We start from the raw sequence: 27746 nt of genomic DNA, 5'->3' as shown, positions 1-27746 counted from the left end.
GTCTTTTCCCTGTAGAAGGATAACAAAAAAAACCCCTGAAACCACAAACCCAAAACAACTTCTGTTATTGGTTCCTTTTTGCTGAATGCCCTTCTCAAAGAGAAACGAAAACAGCTTCACTTCGATTATTGTTCAGCCAAGAACATGCTGCTTCACCGCGCAACAAATGGAAATAGAAAATTAACAACCAGTTATTCCCAGTTCACTTTGTGCTACATCTACCTGCTGCTGCTGTACAAACATGCTGAGACACTTCCATTTGAAAGGTAAAGGCTATGAACACGTGACTAATGATACCCAAAGTACAGCTGATCACATCTGTTTACAATGCAAGATGTCTTATGGGAAATTTATATACAACCAACATAGCTTAATAATAAAAGATTGCCATTTTGTATCATTGTTGCTCTAAATTTTTTTGAATAAAATATCAAATTTAAACTGGGGCATTTTCAACTGGGGTTGTATTTGTACAGAACCAATGTCCTGCTTATCAGGACATCCTGCTAGTGAAAACCTAGACCATTCCAGGTCCAGGCTGGAATTCCAAGCTATAGTTAGACTCTACTAATTTCCAGGAGCACACACAGAATCAGACTTCCAGATCCCTATGAAACTGTGATCTCACCTTTCCATTCTAGCCTCTTATATATCTGACCTATGTAACACTTTATGCACATGCATGCATACATACCTTTTTTGTGAAAGCCTTGTGGGATCACACCATTTAAAAACTTAGGTGTCAACTCTTACTATTTTTCTCTTTCTTAAATTGAATGATAATTCCTAAATCCAAGTTTCCTTGGGTTTGTTGGAAAGACCTCAGGGTCTTGCACAGTAACACCAGGAGTCAAACACTAAGTGGTTTTGTTTCTGTTTCTCCATCTTACTGCCTGGATTTTTCTGATGTACCAGGCCCAGGACATGCGCAGTGATGGAGATCCAGGAATATTTTCCTGCCTACCTCAGCTGGAGTCCGTGGAGACAAATGGACCATCAAGTCTCTCCTGCAGTTGTGCCACGGGCCGCTGCTTCTCCCTCGTTTCCCTCCTCACTGGAGGGTGATGACAGCTGGGATATCACGGCCAGCTCTGATCCCACCACTGCTGTAACGTGAGAGGCGGCTGATGTTAGCAAACTCCAAGACATTGCTACTTGAGCATAACAAACAGGGCTCAGGGAAAGTGAGCAGCCAACACTTTGCAAACACTGAGCTCTGCCAGTTCAACGTCTGCCCCTGCCCACAGCATTGCAGAGTCAGGAACAGCTTACAAAGAGAAAGGGACAGAAGATAAAAGAGACCAAATCAGCAGTAACTATTAAATGAAACACTGGCTATCCCAGGTTGAAATGTTCAAGGAATAATTTTCCAGGTCAAAGAAACTTTATCTGTGACAACTTTTCAGCTGTGACTTAAATTACTTGAATTTCTCCAATCTTCTTGATGTACCACAGAACATACAGCTGTCAGAATTCATGTTGAGGAACACAACCTTACAGCTGTAACTGCTATTGTATTCTGAGCTCACTCTTGCCTAAAAAAAACCAAATAAGCAGATTTCAAATCTCACTGTGAAGAAAATCCCAATACTTCAGTGGAATAAGTACACAATTGAACAGAAAACATTTTACTGTACCCTGATCACACCCTGACAGCAGCACACTGAGCTCCTCCGCCCAAAGTGGTGCTTAAGAGGGACTGTTATGCTGTCTTTTAAACTGAAAAATTAAAATAGAGTCAGATATTTTGGAAGAATAAAAGCACTGGCACTTGTTGACACAAATGCAGAGCACTAAAGGCTGCAATCTAAAACAACCCAAAATGCCCAGCAACGGTTAACTTACACTGTTCCCTCCTTTATTTGATTTCTAGTTAGGACATACTAGATTAAATTAAAGAACTCATAAAATCCTTCACAGTGATACAGACAGACCAGAAATCTAACATTAGAAAATGAAAGGATATTTATCATCTTAATGATTTGTATCACCTTTAGGTGATACCTTTAGGCCACACAGCTGATCAGAATGAAAAGCAAAAGGAACTAGTCAGAGTGCTGCTGTTCCTAACATCAGTGATGGAGCTCTCTCCAAGACAGGCCAATGTTAATGGAAAAATTAGGAGAACAAATTGAATAGTATCTGCAGAAAATTACAGAACACAGGGAAAAGGTCACAACCTTCTAAAACTGCAGTGACTACACACTCTTGCAGGAATATCTCTATATTTTCATACTGTTCTGCAAGGCACCATTACTATGGAAAAGTCAGTATTTTTATAGATGATGATTAACAAACATACAAACACAACACTAAAAGATTTTAAATTACCTTTAGAGCAACAGGTTTCACTTTATCACTTCTCAAAATCAGGTGCAGGGAACATTTTCTATTTTTTCCAGGTAATACCAAGTGGGATACTGTCAATGGAAATTTTTACTTATAGAAGAACGGTTTGCTGGTTTGCTTTTTTTCCTTTCTGATTGTTTTGCTCCTTTTTTTTTTTTCTTTATGAAAGCTACAATCAAATAAAAATATGTAGCATACTGGTAAAGTCTGCCTTGCATATAAAATCAATTACACAGTTCATTGATCCAGTAATGTGAAACATATTACCCCTGAGAGGGAAAAATTCAGGCCCCCATGGAAAGAACAGGGCAGCTCTTGCTGTGGAAAGGCCTGGAGCTGCCGAGCCAGGTGCTGGCTCTGTAGCAGCTCAGGTCTACAGCAATTTTAGCCCAAAGGGAAAGTTCCTGGAGAACAAGATGGAAAAGATGCTCACCTGGAGCTGGGCTTCAACCTCCAGTACCTGCTTCTTGTGCTTGCCAGGAAGGTGTAAATTCCCACACTGATCCTGTCAATCCCTTGTTCTGTTGACACCGTTAGCAAGATCAAAGCTTCAGCTGCTTAACAGCTGTTGCTGATTGCACACTGCAAAATTAATCTTTATATATTGTAGCTTACCTAGAAATAATTCTTAAAAAAACTACATTCTCCTCTTTATTTACTGACTTTCACAATTAGGTATTCTCTTCAAAAGCAGATATTAACCCTAAACATTCAACTTTGCAGTACAGATTTCTGGTAAAAATCCTATGCAAAACATGTAAATATGTTAAATTATCCTCTTTTTTTCCCCCAAAAGGACTTTCTTCTTTGTATTTTAACAACTTGTCCCTCAAAAACTCCTTAGAAAACCTTCACTTTTGTTTTTTTTGTTTTGGGGTTTTTTTTAGTATTTCATTTTCCTTCTACTGTTCCTTGTGCCTGGGTTTGTTTTGACCAAATGGAAAAAGGAAAAATATAAAAGGCTGAAAAACAAAGAATTACAAAGAATTGGAATCTTGGTTTTCCTATGTGTCAACATATGCACATATCAAAAAAGTCACCAATCTAATTCTTCTTGGACATAATTAAGAACATACAGATAAAAAAAAAATCACACAATTCAGTATATGATACTGGTTGTTTTGGCTATCTAACACTTAAAATTTTATTATTTTTATAGTAACTACCAGTAAATTAAAGTTTACTGGACTGAGAAATCAACTGTTCTGATAAATTGTAACAAAATCTCTACAAACAAGGAGAGGAAATGTTATTTACTCAACTTTATAATGCTTACACACATAGAATATACTTGATTTATATGAACATATGATTTGTGGAATGCCAAGTCTCCAAATTTCTCCTACCTCTCAGGAAGCAAATAGGGGATGAAGGCTTAGGATGCTGTTACTCATAGGAGGTTGGCACAAACAAGAGAATTACTCATAATTAAACTTCTCCAAAACCTGCAGGAACCCTATAGAGATGTCCCAGGTCTTTCTGCAAAACACTGACAGGTCCAGAATGAATCTGAACAGTTTGCTAATGCCAGAGCCTTAATATTAACTGCTGATAACTCAGGAATTCCACAAGCAATCACCCTCTGAAGTTACAGTTTTACTGTCCTTGTAGATAAGAATTTCTTGGTTATCTGGCTGTGAAAGAGGGCCTGTGGGAACTCTTTTGAAGAGTCTTCTGCAGCAAACAACTCACTCTGATAACATGAAGAATTTGACTGCTATTTCGTTTTAAAGCAGTGTTTTTCCCAGAGCTCATGAAGAGAATTAAGAAAAAAAAAGAAAAAGGTATTTAAGTGGTATGAAGAAATCCAGGGCATCTGATTCAGCAGGAAGAAGCACTGTGGGAACCAGCTATTCACCAAGAAATCAAATATATTTCTATTCTATCAACAATTCTAGCTTCTCAAGCCACCCTGTTAAGATGTCTTTCCACTTGCCTTGCCAGCCACAGTGATGAGTATGAATACAGTACTTAAATCTAAATAGCTCAATATTTTCACTTCAGTCTTGTTTCATGTAACCAGAAGAAATAAATCCTCCTCAATCTCATACAGGAATACTGAACGTTGACAGATTTCCACAGTTCTCTACCCACACATTTTGGCATCTCAAGAACCAATTTAAGTTAATGAGTTTCATACAGTAATGAGAAAGCTGCAAATAAAATGAGACAAAATTGGGTTACAACAAAATACAGAATTGTGATATGAATAAAACAAGCCTGGATACAATCAGCAGTCAATTAGAATGACAAATTCTGTGTGGTTTCAAATTAAATAAATTTAATATAGCCTTGTAGGTTAGATACAGAAATACAGTTGCAGACAGCCAAGAGTTCCATTGCAAGTGTCCAGGATTTCCAGGCACTGCTACTAATATCTAAGTTTCTAAGGATGTCATTAACAAAGAGAAGTTTGCTAAAAGCTTCTTTGCTTAAATGAGGATAAAATTTTTCCAAAGTTCTTGTATCTACTTTTTTTTATTATTTTTTATTTTCAAGTTTTATTTATTTTCAATCAGAATGTCTTTGGGTTTGTTTATTTTTTTCCTACTAACATATTTTCAACAAAACTGGGAAAAATAACATGTGAAGGCATTACAGAGTTGTTTTTCCTGACTGTGCTTACTGGCCAGGTGGAAAGTCTGGAATCTGTACATGTGCAAATGCACCACTGTGGATCCACTCTTCTCGCTGAGGCCGTATTTAGCTGTCAGTTTCTCCATGGACATTTTCCATGTGCACTTTGAGGTAGTCATTCCTTGTAAACTTCTTGTGGCAGAGCTGGCACTCTGCCATGGGGCGGTTAGGGTTGTGAGTCAGCTTGTGGCGGATCAGCATCTTCTTCAGGCTGAAGGACAGGTCACAAACCTGAGGCAGTGAAGACAAGGACAAAGTATTAAAATTTTAAGCATGTAAAACACTTCTAAGGTTACATCACTGAGGCCGCAGCCACACATACCTGCAGTACTTAATAAATGAGCTGGTCTTTAGAAGAAAAACTCCTTCAGAGAGCACTTGAAAGACTTTTACTCTGCCTGGTATCTCTTTATGTTGTATATTAGGAGTGGTACCACAGGCACAAGGATGCTGTCTGCCTACAAAAGACTCAATCTTCAAAATACCAACATTTTGAGGTGTGTCCTGGTAACATTGTAGTGCTTTGTTCAGGCTTCTTTAAAGCTACTGCTCTATCTGGGATGCAGCAAAAATTACGGCAAAACATCATGAGCATCCATCAGTTCAAATGAAATATTTCCTTCCTGAACTCCAGAATGACACCTGTAGCTTCTAAAGGAACCAGTTCCAATTGCTCAGTCACAAAAAGGGAGGAGTGAGAATGAAGAAGTTCTGAAGACTGCAAGAAAGGTTAATTACTAATATAAAGGAAACCTCGTTGTTCCAGACTTTCTCTGCCTGGTCAAGAAAAGGGAAGACATGTGCTAAATGTAGGTGCAATTCCTTTGCATATCTGGTGTGCTGCTTTCCTTCCTCCACTGTATTCCAAGCAGTCCAGTTCATTCTGCTACTTGAATAAATGGACAGAGGCATGAGGGACTCTGCCATACTAAACCCACCACTTCATAAAAATCCCTGTATTGAAGTTAAAATGAGAAACACAGAAGGTTAAAAGAACAAGTTCAGCAAAGAAAAGTTAGAATTAAAAGTTAAGGCAAGAAACCAACTCAACTGAAACTGTGCAGTTACATTGTCGCACTCACCTACCATGGAAGGAAATATTGTAATATAAATTTGACAGGGAAATGAAGAAAAAAAGAAGCAGCTGCTGATTTGACAAATGAAACAGACAAGAGTCATAAAATTAAACAAGAATGAACATCCACAGGCTTGCACTTGTAAAATTCCATGTTCATTCCAGACAATATCTCCTTCATGCAGAAAAAACCCCAAGGAACCCAGGACAATCCCTCCTGAGAAAAACAAAGCTTTAAATTTATACTGGCACCAAACTACTGCAAATGATCCCTTTCGAAACCACAAGAGCTGACTATCCAAGTAGATCATCTTGACCTCCAGCATACAGATTTTATGCCAGTGAAGCCAAAACCATTAAATGACCATAAAATGGCAATGGCCAGAGGGAAGTTTTGTACCCAAAATAATTCCTCCCCACACTCTACGTGCTGCTGCACCAGAACATTTTTGACTCTGTGACATGACATAATGTTGAAGACCTTCATACAGCAATTGCAGCTCTCCAGCTTTTCCCCCAGTGAATAATCTCTGAAAAAAAACCTCTTTGAGACCCAAGAAACGGCCAACCCTTTGTTACTGACAGTGAACCTCAATTACAGCTCTGAGAGCTGCTTTTGCCAAACACTGTTTCTGTTTCTCCTCCACAGAGCATACAAAGGGAACCTGTAACATGTATCTAATCACAGCCTCAAATCCCAGTGTGTTACAAGTGTCACACCCTTGTAAATACTCCATGTTTCTTGAGAGCTAGCAGTCAGGGATATACACACATACAAGATGTGTGTGTGTATGTTCTGTGTATCCTACACACACCTCTTCATTTCTAAAATAAACAGCTTATAACACACCCTCAAAGTACATTTTTTCATTTATTCTGCTCATGTAACCAATATAATGTGTCCTTCTGTTCTTCCAAGGCTCCAGCACGTTGTGCTACCTTCCTTCTTCAAAAAGAACATGGAATGCGCAGGAATTGCACATCCTGTGCTGTGCTTATGCAGAAAAGTTTGGGAGATTTTTTTTTTAAGAGTTCACTTCGTATGTCAATTTTGTAATGGCAATATGATATTTTATCAATTTACAACCACTCTTGCTAATGTGCACTTGAGCTCTAACCAATCTCTTCAAAATGATCAAAGTTTTGGTCAGGTAGGGAGGATGGAAAAGACTGACATTCGAAAGTAAGTGTAAGGTCAACCAGAGGCAGAGTGGAAGGAAATACTGTACTGGAATGAAACCAGGACAGGCAGTACTTGACCTTTCTACCCCCCAAAATAATGTATTGTCTCTGAGAAACTGAAGTTTAATTTGCCTTCTAATAAAAAAAAACAGGCTTCTCTGCAGAGGACAGACATCTAATTTGCTATGAAAAATTGCATTTCTATTTCCATATTTCAGTTATTTTCACTTTTCTAGGTGACATGTATTAGAACTGCCATCTTAAAATGGGAATATTCAATTTCCACTATGATCCGTGGGATGTGAGAGTTGGAGATATTAAGGTCTGAAAATGCTTTCGCTGACTGATAAGACACAGGAATAGACACATAAATAAACTGTAGCACCTTCCTCAAACAAAGCAGAAGGATTAGTTTCACATGTAACTCAATCCTGCACTGTAATGACTGTTCCATGTGCCTGAGAGAGAAGAGTGAAGACAGGAAGAAAAGACTTGATTTTTATTTCTGACTCTAGGAAAAAAAAAAATCTTTGTAAAGCAAAAACACAGACTAAAAGGATACCAAAAAAATTGGTATGTGGTATTCCAGAGATAAGAACTTGGGGAAGTTGTTGCCATAAATTACCACTTAAGTCACTGTAAGAAAAATGAGAGCATCTACAGCTATCTTGAGTAGAATAAAAAAAAATGTAGGTGAAAATACTTGAGTGTAAAAAGGAAATTTAGTATCAGGTAGCCCACAATAAATGTCCCCCATAGGGACATTTTTCTGTAATTGTCCACTACTGGTTTTCCTGTAACTTCTGCATAAACATCTGGAATTATGCCATGTGCAAGACAGCTCTGGAGGAATGGGCTGCTCTGGGTGATATTTACTGTGTCCCCAGCACGTGCAGAACAGGAGCCCAGGTGAAATAAGGAGAAATGATTGAAAACATCAATTTTAACCCTCTCCAAGTGTGCATTAAGCAACAGATCATGGTGGGCACTTGGGTGACTGGAGCATGCAGGAATGAACAGTGGAGGCAACTGTTATTATGTCCAAACCTCAAAAGATCAGCAGCCTCTGGCAGGGTGCAGCCAGCAAAAGGCTCCTTCTGAAGAGTGGTCTTGGTGAAACAAAGCAGAAATTTGAAGTACAAAAAACATCACCAGTAACTGAAGGTACACTCTGAAAAATTCCCAAGTGAAGGACTAGGACTAGACACAGATTACAGCTGTTTCTAGAAATGCTATGGTTTGGGAAAGTACAGCTCTACTTCATTCATTTTTGAGGAAAACCAAAGGAAAAGCCAAAATAGGGAAGCATATTTTTCTACAGCTCCTATTTCTAATTAAAGCAAGGGAAAAGAATAAAATAGAACCACCATACCAAGTTAGTCTGCAAAAGCACGGTCTGAATCCAAGAGCAGCGAATCTTGGATCCACAGTGTGGGAAAAACTGCATTTACACTGCAAGCTGGCCAAGAGCTGATAAACAGTACAACAGTCTGAAAGCTGAAAAAGTTATTGACAATGATTTGGAGTTAGAGAAATCCTTAAGGTACTATGCAGAGCCAGAGCGAGATTAACCCAAAAGAATACAGCAAATCTCTTAACTTGGAGACATCCGCAAAATATCTCAGTTGAACTTTTTCATGAAATTAATATATTTTATTCTCAATGAAATGACATCAGATTATTCATTAAAAACCAGAACAGTTAATAGACCCTTGAAACTTTCCTGCCAAGCTGTTATTCTAATTTTGCATCTAATCATATAAATTTCTGAGCAAATTCATAGCTGCTCAGACTGAGCCATCTAGGATATAACTGGGCTGGGAGTCCCCTGTGAGTGCTTCATGAAGAAAACAAAACACCTACACTAATTCTACATCCATTCTGATGCCTTTCTATAAATCCTTGAGCAACAATTTTGGCATTCAATAAGTCTGGAAGACATTATTCCCCAACAGTTTTTGGACATTCAGCCTTCCCAGCTACCTCCCAAAAGCTGAGAGATGCTGTGTACAAGGGGGGCAGGCCACATGACGGGTACCTGACAGTGATCTATGAACTGTCACAAGATAGGCTGCATTTCAGCCCTGTGAGCATGCACAGCATCCCAGACTGAACAACAACAAGGAGCTGTGAGCAGATGTTGAAAATATCAGACCAGATTTCACCAGAAACAGGCAATTCTGAATTCATATTTGTGTCATTCAACATCAGAAGCATTGAGAGTCTATGTAATAAATGAAATCCCTTTTCCTACACAAGCTAATCTCCAACTATTAATCTGTCATACAATTCATACAGGAACCCAAGCAGCATGAATTTGTAAATGGCAACATCCAAATTACATTACTAATGGTGAAAATAACTCTCATGGGATCCAAAACCATAAAATGAACGGCTGTGCGTGGCTCTTGGCAAGCAAAGAGGGTACATGAAATTCCCTGAATGGCCTTTCATTCCTTGGGCAATCCAAGCCTACGTGAAGTGCAACTACGCCACAAGCAATAGGTGCAAGGCCACAGTATCTCTGCAATTAAATCCTGCTGCTGCACTGAGGCTGAGAAGACAAAGGAAAAAGAGGAGAAGAACTCACATCACACTGGAAGGGCTTCTCCCCTGTGTGGGTCCTCATGTGCTCGTCCAGGCCCCGCTTCTGACTGAAAGCCTTGTTACACTCCGAGCACTGGTACGGCTTTTCCTGCATGGAATGACAACAGCGAGTGAAAGTGAGTCAACACAGAGCCCAGGTCATTAAAGCAGCGGAATTCCATGCTGGATGGTGCAAGTTTTATATTCTCTCCAAGGTATTACAGTCAGTGAAAACAACAGAAAACGACTTTCAAATGATTAAGTGAAAGCTGGGAAAGCTGTGGCCTGACAGTTTCCACTTCAGCACCCACTTATGAATTAATTATCTGTTCCAGTCTTTCAAACCCAGCCATTTGGGGATTCTGCTGTTTGTCACATGAAAGGTACAGAAACATAAAAATTCCAATGTTCTTTCCTTTATCCTCCACAAATGCTTAAAGCATACGGACAAGTAAGATTATCCACAAAAGCTTCGAGTTTGTTTGGAGGTTTCCAAACAGGGGGAGAGGTGAGGGGAGGAAGAGGAGGTAGAAGGAAAGCTTGTGGTAGCAGAAAAACTTATTTTGAAAAGTGGTGACAGAAGGTTAATCACATACTCATTGCAGAATCTCAAAAGAAGGGCAGATGGCAACCAAACCATCTGTATTTTTATTAGAGCTATTGGTTAGCAGCTACTGTAAAACATGATGTTAGAAAAGTTGCCATCTCACTGACCTCAAATAAATAATTTACATACACTTATGTAAAGATTTTTTTCTTTGAAGTTCTTCCTTCATATAGAAATTTATATAGGTGTAATTCCTCCTTGACTCCACTAAAGTTACAAAAGCACTGTATAGAAATCAACAACAAATCAATTAAATGCAAGACTTAGCTTTATGGCAATGCAAATGTCCTCATTAGAATTTTCATGTTCTAGAGGCACCCTTATTTTTGAACCAACTAGACTTTCCTCACTCTCATTCTACTTTTTTCTGTGGTCTCTAATTCTGGACTGCTTAAGTTCTGAAGAAAGGTATTTTAAGAAAAGTAAACACTTTTTACTTGAAATTAAATTGAAAGCAATGACCATAAATCAATAGGCAAAAAAAAGCAGCTAGATCTATGAATTAACAAATAATAGGCAGTAATCAAGTTCTTTTGGGAGATGATGTGGGATCCAAGAATAAGTGAGATGGAACAACACAAGCAACAAAGAGAATAAGCTGTCTGGTTATTGAATTCCTCCTCTCAATCTCTGGGAACCATCAGGTGTCCATATATTGCTGAATCCTGCTAGGATTCAGCAGCATTCCCCATCCACCTAACACAGAGCACTATCAATTAGTGCTGGGTATGTCCCAGTCTCTCTCTTTAGGGCAGCTCTCTGCAGGTCCAGAGACCTCAATGGGGCAAAGATGGGGTTCCTTCATTTTGCAGTCTCCTCCCATCAAGTCTCCTAGAAAAGGCAGTGTTATCTCCATGGTCCTTCAGTAGACAGGAAAACATAAAAAATTACCTGAAAAAGATCCGAATCGATCTGTGGAAAAAAATAAATTATCGTCTAGACCAAAAAAGTTCATGTCACAGGGAACTTTGCTGACCTAACTAAAGACTTCATGGAGCAGGGTCTGCATTTTTAAGGGAAGTGTATGAATAAGCCATGTGAAAAGCAGGTTTCTGCAACTACCCCTTAATTGGTTTTGCATTGTGGTTAACACAAACCACATTTCTGTGAGTTCTCCAAAAGCAGCCTTTCTGTGTGGAGGCTGCTCCCCAGAAAGTGCAAAGTGAAATATACGATGTGCACATCTTAAACACCTACAAAAACATTCACTACTGCAAACTTCACCAGGTGGACTCGCTCCCTTTTTATTATCTTGGTCTTCAGCTATCTGAAGAATTGACTTGAAAATGACCAGGTCAATCATTCCAGTGCTAAATGGATTTCAGGATTCCATTTTGGATAAAGAGCCATTTTAAACTCTGGGAAGCTGGAGTCACAAACCTGGGCCTGTATTATCTTCCCCCAGGTTATGTTTGGCTGTTATATATTTTATATTTATATTATTCTCTGTGGCAAAAAAGGGTGTATCTAACATCCCCTTGGCATTTGTATTGAAATTCACATATGTAGTGCATGAAACACATCCAGAGCTGTCTTTGATCTAATTTTAGATCCTTTCCATCTGTATATTCCAGTGACTTCAGCAGACATGACTCTTGATTCACGCCAGCCTCCTCTCCCCTGAGTGAAGCTGCCCCTCCATTCACATCTGTGTCTGTTTCAGGAAAACCAGTAGTGCTGTCCAGAGCAAAACTTGGCCCTCAGTTTATCAAGAGAAAAAAGGCTTTTTTTCTGTGTGTCTTTTGTTGTTTTGGTTTGGCTTTTTGTTTGTTTGTTTTGCTGGTTTTGAAGAAGGTATCATCCTCACAGATCAGTTTCTTCAAAAGAAAATGTTCTGTGCTTTTCCTTTTCTCTCTGCTCCCTCTCCCCCTCGTGTCAAATTTCTGTTGCACAATTCTTGGAGAAAGCAACACTTGTAACATGGAAAATATGATGTTTGCTTAGCATAACCATCGCTGCTTTAAATGTGAGCAGAGGGAAAAAAAAAAGATAAAAACCATGGCAACAGATCTGAAAAAGTTAATGCCACCATGAAAAGACAAAAGGGGCCAACGCTGAGATGAGAAAAAAGCTGGACAGATTTAAAACATCAAAACAAGGGAAAACCTGCTAACTGTCTACAAAACAGGAGCTCATTGGGAAGATGATCCAAGTCTGATTGCAGAGGAGTTAGCAAGTGCTGATACTATAAATCTGCCCTCTGTTGAAGAAGAATCTGCCAGGCCATGGCTATGATGGCAGCCAAGCTGAAGGCCTACATGTGCTTTCTTTTATTGATTATCTAAATGAGGAAGGGAGCAGGGAGAGCAGGAGAGACAGGACATGGCTGATACTGCAGTGATTTAATAACACAGTTTTAAGCATGCCAGGTATGAAGAGAAATATGTAGATGAGGATTTACAACCTTCCTGCCCCTGCACAAGGAAAGGCCAAGCAGAGCCCAGTGCTACTCTGGAAGGTGCTTTGTTGTAAGACTGACACATGCTAACCTAAAAGCTCCCATCTCTGATGGGCTTCACCATTAAAACTGAGAGAAAACAAACATTTTAAAAACAATATCAAATAAAACACTGCCTGCAGCACACATTCCCATGTCTGCGGATGGCTGAATCACAAATCACACCGTGAATCCTAAGCAAGCTGTGCTTTGCATTAGAAAGACCTCACTCAGAACACAACAAATCTCAAGGACATTTGATGCACCTTCAACAACTTGACACAAAGTGTGCACAGAGTGTCCTGCAAGCACAGCAGATGGAAATGCTCAAATTCAGAATATCTGAACTGCTAGCTGCTGCTGCAGTTGCCTGTAGGTCCCTTAAGAAATATAAATACATTATATACACTAAGTCAGCACGTGTGCACTCGTTGTTTCTGTAAACCTGGTAATATTGGTTACAGAGGTGAAACATTAATGACTTTGATAGGAGTCTCTCCAAATTGATTTCTAAATCAAAATTTAGAATCTAAATCTAAATTTAGAACTATTGCATCCGCTCAACAGTAACAGCAAGACAAACATAATTTAAACATTATTATTACCAAATAAACATATCTCAAGATTAAAATAAGAGTTAAGAACACAACTACCAACTTGATGAGTCTGCATTTTCAGCATGCTGAAAAACTAAGATTGAGAGAAGTTCAGAGAAAAAAGGAAAAGTTTATCAGGTACACTTGTGACATGAACGTGAAAACTGACAGACATGAAGAATTAGTCATGCTACAGAACACAAAAAAATAAAATAAATAATCCTTTTCTTTCCACTATTGTAAAACAAAGCCTTCCTTTGCAACCAGTAAAATCTTAAAATGTCTATTGATGAGATACTGATACAGTAACACTACCTGTTTTCAAAAGGCATTTTATGTGAAAATTGTGAAAATATCAGTATTACTCTAATCAAATATGATTTATGTGCTTGCATTATCACCTCAACAGAGGGTTAATAAAAAGACTGTTTTGAAAAAAAATCAGGAAAATGAAAAAACATGGCCCAGAACGAGAAAACATGACCAGCCAGATAACATTAAAATACACCAGTCATGACTGCAGCTACCAAGAGCTCGTCATTCTCAAAGAGAAATCTGGAAATCCTACAAGCTTTGCCAACTGAGAATTCAAGAAGTCTGCTTACACTTAAAATCACAGATAGCCCAAGTAAACAGACTCCAGTTTTTGAAAAAAATTCAAGAACTAACAAGATGCTCCCTTTGTAACTGGAAAGTTTCTGCAAGTTACAGCAAGTGGCTGACCCAGAGACAGAGGCCTACTTAAATTACAAATGTTACGTTGACACTGGAACACAAAGGGTAATGAGAATTTACAACTCTACACAAGTAGTAGGGATTTGAAACTTATAATATTAAACCTCAATTAAAAAATCACTTTACAAGAACATGTTTCTTCTGTTGAAAAGTAAAATCCTGTAAAACAAAATATTTCCAACCATTAAAGCAAGCCAAGAAATTTTCCTGTTAAAACAACTGTGAAATAATTCTGGCAGATTTAAACAAAAATGTGACCTTTATTTGAAATGACTAATGTTTTTGTTAGAACAGGTCTCAATTAATTCAGTTTTAGGAGTATTAAAAAAAAATAATCTTTTTTGCAATAACATTTGTAATCTAAACAAAAGCATGCATCTTCTCTGAAATGCCTGCCAGAAAAAAATGAAAAAGAAGTGCATTTCTTAAATAGTTCCAGTATATGCAATTCATTGGGCTTTATCATATCATTAACTTCCCATTTTCCATGCTAGTCCTGCCTACTTGATACTCATAAACTGAGAAGTTCTGATTTCTTTGTGTTTTTTTGATCTGCTGAGGTAATTCCTGCCCCTAAAATTTAGTGAAGGAGAGTTTATTTAATCAGCATTGATGAAAATTCAATAGATGTTCACCTGCTCCTGGAAAATAACAGTATCAATATAGAAAAAGTACACTTTCACTCTGCAAGGAAGGGATGATCATCAGTCAACATTACATAAAAAAGTGTGAAAATATAGGTGCAGTGGGATTCAAACCTTCCACATTCTGTGTGCAAACATGGATTCCAGAGGCAAGGAAACCACAGCCCTGGCAAAGTCATCATCCTCAGGTAGATGTTTGGGAACTCACCCCTATCTCACCAACAGGGAAATATAGACAAAATCCTAGATGGAAAAACCCCACCAAATTCAATCATATTATTTCATTACTCACTGTCATGTGCACAGAAGTCTACAGTTAGTACACAAAGGAATTTTTTTCTGACAACAGCATTCTATAGTGCTTCTAAAACACATGAACCTTTTTCAAACTTTAAGGTCAAATATTTCCTGGGAAACACAGGAGAAGTGAAATTACGTCAATATTGTCCTTGTATTATTTCTCATTTACTATTATTTTAATATTCTTCTGGGTTAAAAAAGAGGGGGCAGTGTAAAGTTCCAAATGAGTGCCTTGGAAAGCCTGTTTAACTCAGGATCTCCTCTAGTTCAGGGAACAAAAACACTGTCTGGAAGAGTCCTCTACAGGAGACTCTCTCACTTCCACACTCACCATGATTTATCCCTATTCCCACGAAATTCATAAATAAAACTCGATATTATTTCAAGGTTGGTTAATTTTCGCACATACTGAGGTTTTAAACATATTTAAATATTAATGTGTTTTAAAATAGTAGGCACTTATGCATGAAACAAAAATGATATACTGAAATTTCTCTAATTTTAAAATTACCTCAGAAATGTACCTCATTTAAGCACAGGCTGGCAGCTTCCACCCACTGGAATTCAGATTTTTAAACAAGCTATAAAAATTAAATAGATCAGTTATATGTAAATGTGAAATATTCAAATCAAGTGACAAAAAGCCATTTTCAAATAGCTTCCATTCTTTCTGTTTTCCATCACTGAACCCAACTGTAATAAAATCACCATTTCAGAAGTAATGAAAACATCAATTTAACATGACAACAACTCTGAGCACCTATCAATGGCCGTATTTCCAAGCATTACCAATTCTGTTGCTGTAACATACAATAATTTTTCCACATGTTTAAGTTCAAACATTGCAATGTTAAAGTCAGGCACTGAATAAAGCCTCAGGAAAGAGCTGAAGTTTCCTGCAGTGTGAGGATTGGAAATGTGCATGTGCAGCCCTCAAAGCTGATATGGTCTGTAAACTCATTTCATCAACAACTTCAATAAGTTCCTCGTTTATGTTTTCCTAGGCTGTTATATTTCTCCTTAAGGGGGAAAAAAAAACCAAACCCATCAAACCATAAAGCAAACACATTTACTTTCATAGAAACAAATCAGTACTCAGGTGACATTTTAATGTCAGGTGAGTGGTGTTCTCTCCCCTGCCCTGGCCAGCAGGGGTTTGGCCTTGCCTTCTCTGTTTACCCCAGAGCTGGAGCTGACACCTGCGGCCACCCAGGCTGCGCTCACTTGAGCAGCTGCCAGACCTTAATCAACTTTCTACAATGATTTTTCCAGCAGCTTTCCCTGATCCCCAGCATCAGGTCTGGTATTTAAGCCCACTGGTAAAATACGTTGAGATTTAATCTCTACTGTCTTTGGTGAATGTCACAGTGTTACTTTTAAGCTACTTCACTATCTTTCTGGCCAAAAGACCAGATTCTTTTCTTCCAAGATATTTATGAGAATAGCCCTTGCAGAAGGGTGCTATCATTGTGTTAAATTCTACATTTACATGTACATTTACATGTACAGCAGATACAAAAATACCCTCAGGATTTATACATCTCACTATTTATTCTTTCAATAATGATTTTGCACGGAAGAATAAATTTCAAATAAAATGTATGTGTAGGAAAGGGTAAAAAAAAAGGAAGAGCCAACAATCTTATGGAACTTTGAAAAGTCAAAACACGGGATGACTGAAAAGAGAAATTTCAAGTGTGACTTCCTGGTTTTTCTTCTTAGAACTGACAGAAGGACCCAAACCTTTGGCAAGCACAGTGCGTTTTTTATTTCCTAATCTTTAGTTCATCTCTGTTTAAATAGCCTAGGAACACAGAACAAGCATTAGCATTGTGCTCAGGGGTCTCAAACTCTTTCTGCACAGGTTCCTTTCTTCCCTGGAGAAGTCCTTACACGGTGCAGTTAGAAAACATCTCCTTCAGAGTCAGTATTCAGATCATGAGCCCTAACTTCAAGAACAACACACCTGAACAGCTCAGCAGCTGTTTTCTCTGCTGAGAGGGGACTGGTTTGGTTCTTGTACCCTGCATTCCTGACAAACATCAACCTACTGCTAAGATTAAATAAATCTTCACATTCTTGCCAAGCACACAAGAATTCTTGTAAATAATGGCGTCTTTCCCATTTACCTCTCAGTATTGTTGCTTCCCCACTTCCTTTTCCCCCCCTTTCCAATTCCCTACACCACTCTGTCCTTTCACATCAGCTAAAATACATATTTGTTCCCTTGTACCTTCACTAATATTTACTCACCTGAACCATCAAATAACAGCTTATTATCCTATAGTACTTCATGCATAAGGTTCTGCAGAACAGACTCAGGTGAAATTCCTCCTTCTTGCTTGAAAATATATGGAAGTCAGTAGTAAACTTTGTTTTCTCTTCTCTTGTTTTTATTAATAATTCTAGCCCATTTTTTTTCTGCCTCCTCCTAAGACCTCCTTTGATTTTTTCACTTTCCAGTTCTACTTAAATATTAAATGAGGTGAACAGTGAGGAAGAAGGAAAGTTGTGACATATAAGATTATAGCAAGAGGCTTCAATTTAGAAATTATCTTTAATGTAAACATTATCAGTACTGATTCCTGTTACCTCAAAGTAAAAAAAATATTTACATGGAGAAAAATGAACATGCAACGGCAATCAAATATGAATGAGCCTCACTGTCAACTTTTGGGACAGAAGCAGCATCACCACAAAAAGAACCAAAATCTAATCAAGTCTAAAAAACCAGGTTTTGCCTGTATATTTAAATCCTACAGCATAGCTGTGGGGATGACCAGCAGTCTGCTTAGCACCTTCACACACCAAAATAAAAAAAACCTGAAATGTGACCTTTCAGATGTAATGATCAACACATCTCAAGTATATGGAAACACTTGGAACACATTTGGTGTGAAATGAGTTATTTGTACCTCTAAAGATGGCCTCCATGGTACAGCAGAGCATTTCCTGAGACATTTTAAAACAATTTTTTTTATGTTCTTACTGCAACACAAAGCCTGTGTAATTACAGTGTCTACATATATTAAAAAGAAATACCCACTCCTTAAAATAACTCCTCCCTTTCCTATCAGCTAAAAAATGCTTAGAAGAAAACACCACTTGGTGTAAATCACTGTAGACTCTAAAAGCCTAATTTTATTATTGTTTCCTCTATTTTTCTTCTACAGAGGCTGGGGGGTGTTTGTTGCTTTTAGTCAAACTGTATGAAAAATCAGGGGAAAAAAATTCAATTTGGCACTGTTTCAAAGCTTGTTTACCCCTCACAGTCATGCAGAACTTAGATGGGTCATGAAATTTCTCCTGGTGCAAACACAGTTAAGAGGGGACAGTAACAACAGAAGAGAATTTATAGCACCTCTTAAAGTGATTTAACAGCTGGAAAAAAAGGAGAAACAACTAACAATATAGGACTAGTCTGTTCCCAATGAACTACCAAGAAGTATTACATGAACTACTGATTACTTGTACAGTTTGGGATACAAAAGCTACCACTTTATCTAGGACCCACAGTTAATATGCTCAAGACCCACAAAGAAGAGTAGAAATTTAAACAGTTTTTCATTTTACTTATTTAGAAAGCAATTCTGTGTGCCCATTTGCATATGAAGACTACAAAGTTAAATGTCACCATTCCTATTTCCCAGTAGATGCAGAATTTTCTTGGTTTGGCCTCAAGGCTGCGCTGATCTCTGTGAGCTGTAACAGCTCCTAGTTAAATACAAGTTATATAAAAATTGTTATCAGCTAATAAAGGACAGCCTCTAGAAAAGCTCACATTGACTGGACTTTACTGGATATTGAAGTTTCGCTAACAGTGAAGCCTTTACAGAACTGTTTGCTCAGTAAACAACACTAATTTATATCTATAAATAACCATGGGTTAAATGAAGAGGTTAGTACAGCTATTATTTCAACATAAAAGAAATGAAACATGAAAAATTAGAAGGTAAGGGAGTTCTAATTAGAATTTGTAAGTTAATGACTTGAATCTTTGCCTCTTATTTTGATAGGTATAAAATACTTTGGTTGGCAGAGCCTGATCTCCACACAAACAGCAATTAATTACTTTTCACCACAGGAGTCACAGACAATCCTCAGGGAACCATAAAAACTCATCCTTGGGTGGGACTTACCCTGGTGTGGGTGCGAATGTGCATCTTCAAGCCATCGTTCTTGCTGAAAGCTTTGTCACAGTAAGGACACTGGTAAGGACGCTCACCTGAGAACAAGAGAAGCATCAGAACCCAGAAATGTGCCCTCAGAGGATGAAGGCCTTGCAGCACAGCTCTTTATCAAACTGAACTGCTTTTCGCTTCACAGAACAGATTTAAACTTTAGAAAAATTACAAATAATCCTGCCTGAGCGGGATGCAGCGCTGGATCAAAATATTCCTCTTTGCTGACTGATTTTGCATTACAATGTATGAATACACACAGACAGCCCTGGGGAAAATAAAACCAAAAAGAAAACACCTAATGCCCTTGCTCAAACCACATTCTACAGTGATTTACACATGGTCACTTTTATAGTTAGGCATTAACCGCTCCCAAATATTTCTTCTATTTCACATCTGGTCATTATTAGAGGCCTCTGGGTGTCAGAATCCCAAAGGAATATAAAATCCACTCTTTTATTATGCTGTACCTATGTTAGAAGCTGGTTAATCAAAAGTTTCTGCAATTAACTGTGCTCCAATTTATGACTGGAATAGAAGCAGAACAATCTTAGCATCTCCCTTGCAGCACCCCATATCTGAAAGGTATTTGTTTAATGCTCCATTACACTGGTGTCATTTGGCATCGATTTTCCTAAACTCACATTAGTGTAATGTGGATACTGAGCTGTTCAGAGACAAACAGTAAAGAGCTTCTGAACACCATCATTTGGAAGAAATGTATTTTTATTTTTAACTCTTCAGGCAATGTACTGGAATCTGAGTCTACTGCCTCCTGCTCCTGTATACAACGCATTAAAAGCAAAGATCAGGTTGTTTTCCATTGCAAAACACAGTTGGAAAAATTAAGATGATAGAAAATTTTCTGTTAACAAAGTGGATTTTGCTCTACACAACCATAATACTGAAGGTGTCTTTTCAAATAAAGATTTGTCACAAGCAAAGCCTGTTTTATAAAGTCAATGCACAGCTTTCAGCTCACAAAGGTATTTCTGCATGTATAGATTCAACACAGACTAAATGCCAAGCACTTATTAACACTCACACTCAATCTTCTAAAATAGCCAAGTAAGATTAACTATATTTTACAGTTTAAAAAAGCCCAAACCAGACTATTTCACTGATATCACCAAGATACCAACTGAGAGTCACTGCTGGATGTGAAATCTCCATATCCACAGGCTGTGGAGAGATTCAAGGGCACCGGAAGAGCTTGGCCTCCCTCCCCTATTCTATAGACAGATTATTTTTTTCTTCTCTATCTTTTACTTCTTTATAGGTAACTGTGAATGGCAGAAGATTGGCCAGCAAGGCACTTGTAAACACAAATATTTTTCTCTCTTGTATTCTGTCATCTCTCAGAAAGCACAACCGTGTGAATTGGGGGGGGTTGGGGTTTTTTTAGGAATGATGACAACAATCTCTGTATTAGAGCTATGTTTTCACTGAGCGGTTTGATATATGATCCTCTTTCTCCTGACCTTCGATGCCTTTAATTCATGCCTCCGAAATTCAAACACTCCAACAGTTGTCAGTACTCAAATATTTAATTAATTCAGCTGACATTTTTATGTCTGGGGTCTTTTGAATGGAGAATTTAAAGCTTTCAGCAGTTTGTAAGCAGATGAGTGATGACAGTTAGGAGCTGTACCCTCCTTCCTCTCTCCCCCACCCTCATGTCTCTTTTAAGAGAAAGACCTTTGCCTTCAAAGGATGGGTTTGAGTTCGTCTGAAAGAGATTAACAGTGACCCTCTGAAATCAACCACGGGCACGGTGGTGCTTGATGAGGAAGGCCTTAGGAGCTTTCAGCAGATGCCAGTAGAGGGCAACAATGACTCCACATCAACTTGTCACACCTGGAAAAGTCAGGCTTGGAGCTGCCGTTACAAACTGTTCACCGTCAAAAATCTTCACTGCTCCAAAAACCAAGTTTACTACCTAACACAGACTGCCAGCTCTGACTTGACATTCTAACTAGAAGCCATCTTGTTTCTCTAAATTATATAAATTTCTCATGCATTTGCATCAATAACTGTCAGTAAAACTACTTAGAAGATGTTTCTAAGGAATGTTACTGTTGCTCTTATTTTCTGTTATTTTCCTTTGGAGCCTGAATGCTTAGAATTTATTGGTCTTGGTGCTTACACGAGCATCTACACTGTGCATACACATCTTTTAAACTTGTAACTTCTACCTCAAAAAGTTTCAGGATTTTACAAAATTAACAACAGGCCACTTAAAATACATCCATTCTAGCAACAACCAAGTCTCTTAGTATAAATTTCTTACTAATTTCTCTCTGGAAAGGGGCTCTATTGTCTGTCTCAGAAGTGAATAAACTGCCCTCTGACAATGCATCATTTTTGCTATTTACTGTCTCAGGAGCCCAAGTAACTTAACAGATTAAATAACTGATCTTGTGGACAGCTAATCAGGCAAGACTATTACAACTCTACATATTACCTTCTCTATCTCTGGTAAAAATTAACTTCCTTCCTTGCTTCTGAGCCAGCCTAGGCAAACATTATTCATGCTACAAGTCAGTTTCTCATCAGAATGATTCCAGATTCCTCAAGTAGACTGTTGGGAAGCAGGTGTTCACCAAGAGAAGTCTTAAACACTCTGGCCCACTCTAAGTCCTGTAAGATGGACAGGAGCAGTTCAACAGTTCAACTCTTATCCTGTGATAAGAAAATGGAATAAGATGGCAACTAAGGCAAAGACAGATTTCAAAGAAGGAATGCTAAAAATATTCCTCCCACGTGGAGGTTTGCTGAAGTGCAACGTTTCATAGAAAACCATTTCCAGTGTCCACAAAGGAGAAGGGTTTGTGCTTACACCAAGTTTAGAATTGTCACTGAGACAAACTGGAGAGCAAGGACCATCTGATTAAAAGCTCCTGGGAAAGTGACATTATCCATCAGGGCTTTCACATCCATCTACAGCCCGACAAGGACTACTGAAACTCCATTATAAATATTATTGCAGTAATAAACTTCAGGTTGTGCCCAAGAAATTGTGGAGATTTCCAGATGCAAAACTCCTCTGATCAGAAAATGAACGGATCCTTAACAAGGAGATTAAGAGCAAAAGTATTGAGACAAGCAAATTAAATACCTTGCAAGTCATGAAGCTCTATTTGTCTTGTCTTCACAAGGAGTTACTAAGAATCAAAATGAAAGAAAGTGACTTCCCCTACCATAAACTACAATTCCTTCTTGGATTTGTTGCAAGAAGAACATTTTTGAGATGGTGTCAATTTGTGAGAGCACCATACTGAGAGGGAGTGCACTTTAGGTAAAGTCAATGCCAGTTAACAACTATGCCATTTGCACTCCGTGTTTTTAATTAAACACTTTTTTATACATTGCTAAATATATATAATGCAAAAATGCTTTTATGTTTGAGTGTTTTTAAAATCTGCTTTCTAAATAAAACTATTGCATTCATTAAAACAACAGAACAGTCAAGCAAGGCAAATGTAACAAATATTAGGTTTCCCCCCCGAGTTACAGCTGACTGTCATGTCCCTGCTGTTCCAGAACAAACTGCTCAACACATTAATGGCACTTCTGTACAAATAACCTCAAATAAATAATCCTGGGATAAATTGCAGTGGATTTAGCATAATTCAAAGTCTAGACATTCTACTTCCAGATTTTGTATGAACAAAAACCCAAAGCTTTTAGCATAATAAAAATAAATTTAACCTTAATACAAGGATTATGCAAAACAATTCCACGATTGAAAAACATATGGGATTTTGATCTGAAACCATGTCATGACAAAACTGACATCTTTTTTTTTCCCCCCCTCCATCTCTAGCTTATACCTAGCACAATACCTAGTAGACCTTAATGTAGCTTAAGAAGTTAAATACCAGATTCTCCCATTCCAGTTTGACTCAGGACAGTTTCCCATGAGACATCTGCAATCAGAGGTGCTCTAAGGCAAGATTTACACTGAGTTTAGCACACAGATCTCCCAAACTCAGATACAAAACAATTAAGAAGTAAATCCATACATTAGTTTTTGAAGATTTCAAGATTGCAGTGGCTACAGCTAGACATTTAATAAGGACTTTGAGACAGTTAATCAAACTAGTCATATGCATTGCTACTTTCACACTGTTATTCTGCATTCCCTGTAGTCAGCTGAGCCACAAAAAAAACAAAAACAAACAAACAAACAAAAAAAGCCTGCTTCCCAAGTTAGGTGGAAACCTGACAGAAGCACCAATGTCAGTGATTACTTCAAAACAATGACGTCAAACCAGATTAAACAAATATATACTTTATAGGTGAGAAATGCATTCTCAACCGAGGAAAAAAACGAAAAAGGAAATATCCAAATGAGAAACAGTCCTAATCTGAAGAGACTGCAACAAAAGTGACTGAAGAACCCAGCAAACCAAAGAAACAATCTCACTGCTCTTTCAAACCATATCCAGGCATTACTTCCATTTCAACTGTGAAATTTGCAGTCCTGTTTACTGTCCCTGTTCCCCTGCAGATTGCTTAGTCACCCAAATACAATTCTCAGGTATTCATGTTAGCCTTCAAGCAGGATTTCCTGGCTTGCTATCTTAACTGGAACTCAACTACTCAGTTAAGGAATGAAGAACTTGAATTATGCAGTGAAATTATCAAGGTGGAGTTTTTTTATATACTTTTTAATATGTCTCTGATCAGCTGGGGTATTCAGCATCAATGGTTTTGGTCAACACTCACAAACATCAGAAAAAGGCCTACAACAAACTGCACTGAACATCAGACCACGCACAGCATGTGCAGCTTCAAGGAATTCCTCTCTTCAGTTTTCCATATAAAAATGAAGAAATTACAGAAATGCCATCCCTCAGGCTCTTACACAGACCATTTCCCATGTCCTAGATATAGCTCCCTTTCAGATAGTAAACTACTAATTCTTGGGATTAAAAGACTGTTTCTTAAAAACTATTATCTTTTTCTGTATAAATACATATATGTGCATTATTTCAAAATATCAGCTTTCAGAACAGCTACAGCAAACTATAATCATTTTAAAATCCTAACTCAAGCTTGGGTAGGGAAGAGGGTTAGAAGGGAGCCTCCACCATCGCCCAACTGCGGTGGAATGAGCACAGTTCACCTGGGGAGGAATTTGGGGGCCATCTGGATCACACATTTAACACTCCTAACCAGATGATCCACAGGGCAGCCCAGAACGGGAATTTCAAGGGGGCTTTTTTAGTCAGAGATAATCTGGGGTGATGACAGCATTCAACAGCAAGTAAGGATGGGCAAAAGGTTAACGGATGTAACAACATTATAATAATCTGTGACATCTGCTTTAGAACACTGCTCAGAGAGGGCACCTGACAGCTTCACACATTTATCCTCAGCTGCTCTTGCCCTTAAACAGCGTTCCCATTCAATTAAAAACTTTGCGTCCTTAACTGAACACTGTTCAGTTAATGCACTATGCAAATATGTACACACAAACACAAATAAACCTAAAATACACAGATCTGAATTTCTCCCACGTGGAAAGGGACTTCATTAGGAATCAAAATAAAATTAAACAGGAACTCAATGAACCCAATGATTCCAACAGAACTTCAATTAGAAAATACCAGGAAAGCAATTACTGAGTAAAGATTAAAAATTCACAAGTCAAGAAAATAATCAGTAAATTTCACCACTTTGGTGTTACAGGCCTGTGAGAAAACCAACACCTCTAAAATAATGAACTTCCTCTTGTGTAGAGGTGGCATTTTTCTACATCCTGAGTAGCATCTTCAAAAGTATTTAATACCCTGCATCTCTCAGGCATTTCTGTAATTCTGACCAGGGATTTCAGGGAGGGAAAAGAACGGAAGAGTAATCAAGAAGCTTGGCCAACTACAGCAGTGAGCCGATTTCTTTATGACATCTGGACTAGTCTTAATCCAGACTAGACAATAAAAAGTGATCTGGCCTGTGCAAAATCCTGGCCTGCCTCCTTTTCAGCCACCAAACACTCAAAATTTAGCACTTGAGAAGATACAGAAGTCCCCACACAGGAACAGCTCTCTCATGCCAAGAGCTAAGTAACTTTGTGATCTGAAAGATAAAATACTTGAGGACATCAGCTGAGATAAGACCCAGAAACACCAAAAGCACAGGTAATTTTATGCTCATAGTGGGCCAGGTAAAAGAAAGGGATAACTCTGGCTGCTCTGAGAACAGCCCTGTACTCTGAGAAACTCTCCTCAGGTACGGGGCAATTAGAGACATTTCTTACTGCATTTTAACCAATATTCAAATCTGGCAGACTCTGAAGACAAGAGATTAAATGCCTCTGTTTTTTCAGGTGGTTAGTTTCCTCACTGATGATGAATAATTCTAAGTTGATGTATTTGTGAATGCTTTCTAACCAAGCTCCAACACTCATTTTCCAGGCACCAGGGAGAACTAGAACTGGTTCCATGTAAATCAACTACGTGCATTTCCCATCCACTAAAAATAGTCACATATTTAATAAGAAAAAACCTCAAATCCTATTCTTTCAAAATAAGAGAAAACCAGAAGGCTTGAAATATGTATTTATTTTTTTTCCTATTACTTATCTTTTTCTAAGTATTTCACCATGCTTTAGTTTTTGAGGTATGGAAGTGGTATTTTCACAGCTGAGGTGGTTTGTTTTCTGCAAAGTCTAGGGTTTAATTCAAAAAATTCAGATTATTTCTAGCTGAGACCAAAACAATGTTTGCCCTATCTGTCCCATCAAAATTATCACGATATAATTAAATATTGGCTATTTGCCACTAAATGAATCATAAAGACTAGTAAAAAATCCTACAAAAGAAGAAGACTACCTGAATCCATGCAGTAAAGCATGAACTACCATTATTACTTACAGGCTCTCATCAGTTTTTCAGTGATATCAAGATTTTAAGTAATTTTAAGTAATAAATAAAAAAGACACAACTTTAAAGAACAAACCATTCCATTTTTCGAGTTCCATTCTTTGCAGCTACCAGTGGAATTAATCTGATTTCTCTATGAATGGAAAATGTAACATCTATTATTTCAGTGAACCCAATGGTCAACTAAGTCTTTTAAAGAACATGCATTAATCAATCAGTAACTCATTTGATCTTAAGATGTCTCATCCAAATAATCCACCCCTCAGAAGAACATTTCCTCATTCATGGGTACAGACAACAAGAAGCTGACAGCTGCATGAAACTTTACAGGTATTTTTAAAGATTTAGCTGTTGTCTGGAGACGAACAAGACAGTGATGTATAAACTGAAAGGTTTAGAAATGCAGAATCCTTACCTTTGAGGCCTTCTGCAAGCTGCTTTTTAAACCGGTTAGATAAAAGAGGGATCATTTATAAGTTATTAATAGGAAAAAACCTATCTGTAGACATTTGCAAGCTGTTCACTGACTAGATACAGATACATTCTTTCACATACTTCATTGGCATACGAGAGGAAGTTCCCTCAAGCTTGCCTTTCATCTTTTTTCCCATGTAAGAAAATATAAATTACTTGTAAGGCAATTTAGCAGAAGATGTGTTGGAAAGAGGATCCTGGCTGTACATTATTATGTACAATGAACAAACAGTTGCTTGTTTAGCTATTAAACCTTTATGGTTTAATATTTATTTATTTATATGATGGTGATACCCTTTACAACATAATAAATTGAAGTTATCCTGTACCTGAACTCATTACTTCCTTCAACTACTTTGAAGCCTTCTGTGTCCAGAGACGACTGAACTACTGTTATAATAACAAAGATCTGTGGTTTTTATCTCCACCACTAATGTTTTGCTTGCCCAAGAATCTTGTCTTAGAAGTACAAAATTTGAACTCAGACATTTATATAGTTGTGACTTAAGCAGGATTGTAAATATGCTCAAAAGCTTAGTTCAGTTGTAGAAATGGGACTACGATGCCAAAATTAGGTGCATAACATCAGGCTCTCAGTGCAGGAGGCATTTCAAGAAGGCAATCAGCACCTCAAGTTATATATTTTTGAAAGCTTATAAAGCAATCTCTTCTTACATAAACTGAAAAGGTAAGATTAACCATGTTAGCACAAAGGATATACAAAAGTCCAAATGCTTGTTGCTGTTTTAATGTAATCTCTTGTTATTATCTTTTACTCATGCACATGGAAATTAGTTTGCCAAGAACCTTCTCAACTCCTGCTTAAAAAACAAAGCTGCTTTTTGCACCTGGCAGAGCATGTGAGATATACGAATGACACAATCAGTCCTGGCTTTCAGATGACACAGAATTGAAAAATGCATCTTTTCAGAGAACATATAGGACAAATTTCAAGTTATAGTTATCTTACTGGCTTATTATCAGGACTTGGACTAACTGTGATGGTAAAAGCAAAATAAAGTTGTATTTTAACCTATATTTGCATGTAATTTT

The 27746-nt window shown here is 37.9% G+C and overlaps 1 protein-coding gene across 4 annotated transcripts in view; it reads right to left on the bottom strand.

The window, feature by feature from the left end:
• Window positions 1–5023: 5023 nt before the first annotated feature.
• PRDM5 (PR/SET domain 5) overlaps window positions 5024–27746 on the bottom strand; it is a 73070-nt gene continuing 50347 nt past the window's right edge. For all 4 annotated transcript variants that reach the window (XM_088056490.1, XM_088056491.1, XM_088056492.1 and 1 more), the window contains 3 exons: window positions 19288–19373; window positions 9834–9938; window positions 5024–5217 (listed from right to left, as the gene is read on the bottom strand). In XM_088056490.1, coding sequence (XP_087912616.1) covers window positions 5053–5217; window positions 9834–9938; window positions 19288–19373 — 356 coding nt within the window. In that variant the 3' untranslated portion in view covers window positions 5024–5052. The remainder of the gene's footprint in view (window positions 5218–9833; window positions 9939–19287; window positions 19374–27746) is intronic.

This window comes from Pseudopodoces humilis, chromosome 6 (assembly GCF_049639895.1).
Source record: "Pseudopodoces humilis isolate 2021_Gansu_Grassland_sample_001 chromosome 6, ASM4963989v1, whole genome shotgun sequence".
NCBI lineage: Eukaryota > Metazoa > Chordata > Aves > Passeriformes > Paridae > Pseudopodoces > Pseudopodoces humilis.
Note: the sequence above shows the minus strand (reverse complement) of the source record. Positions and strands in the feature narration are given on the sequence as shown.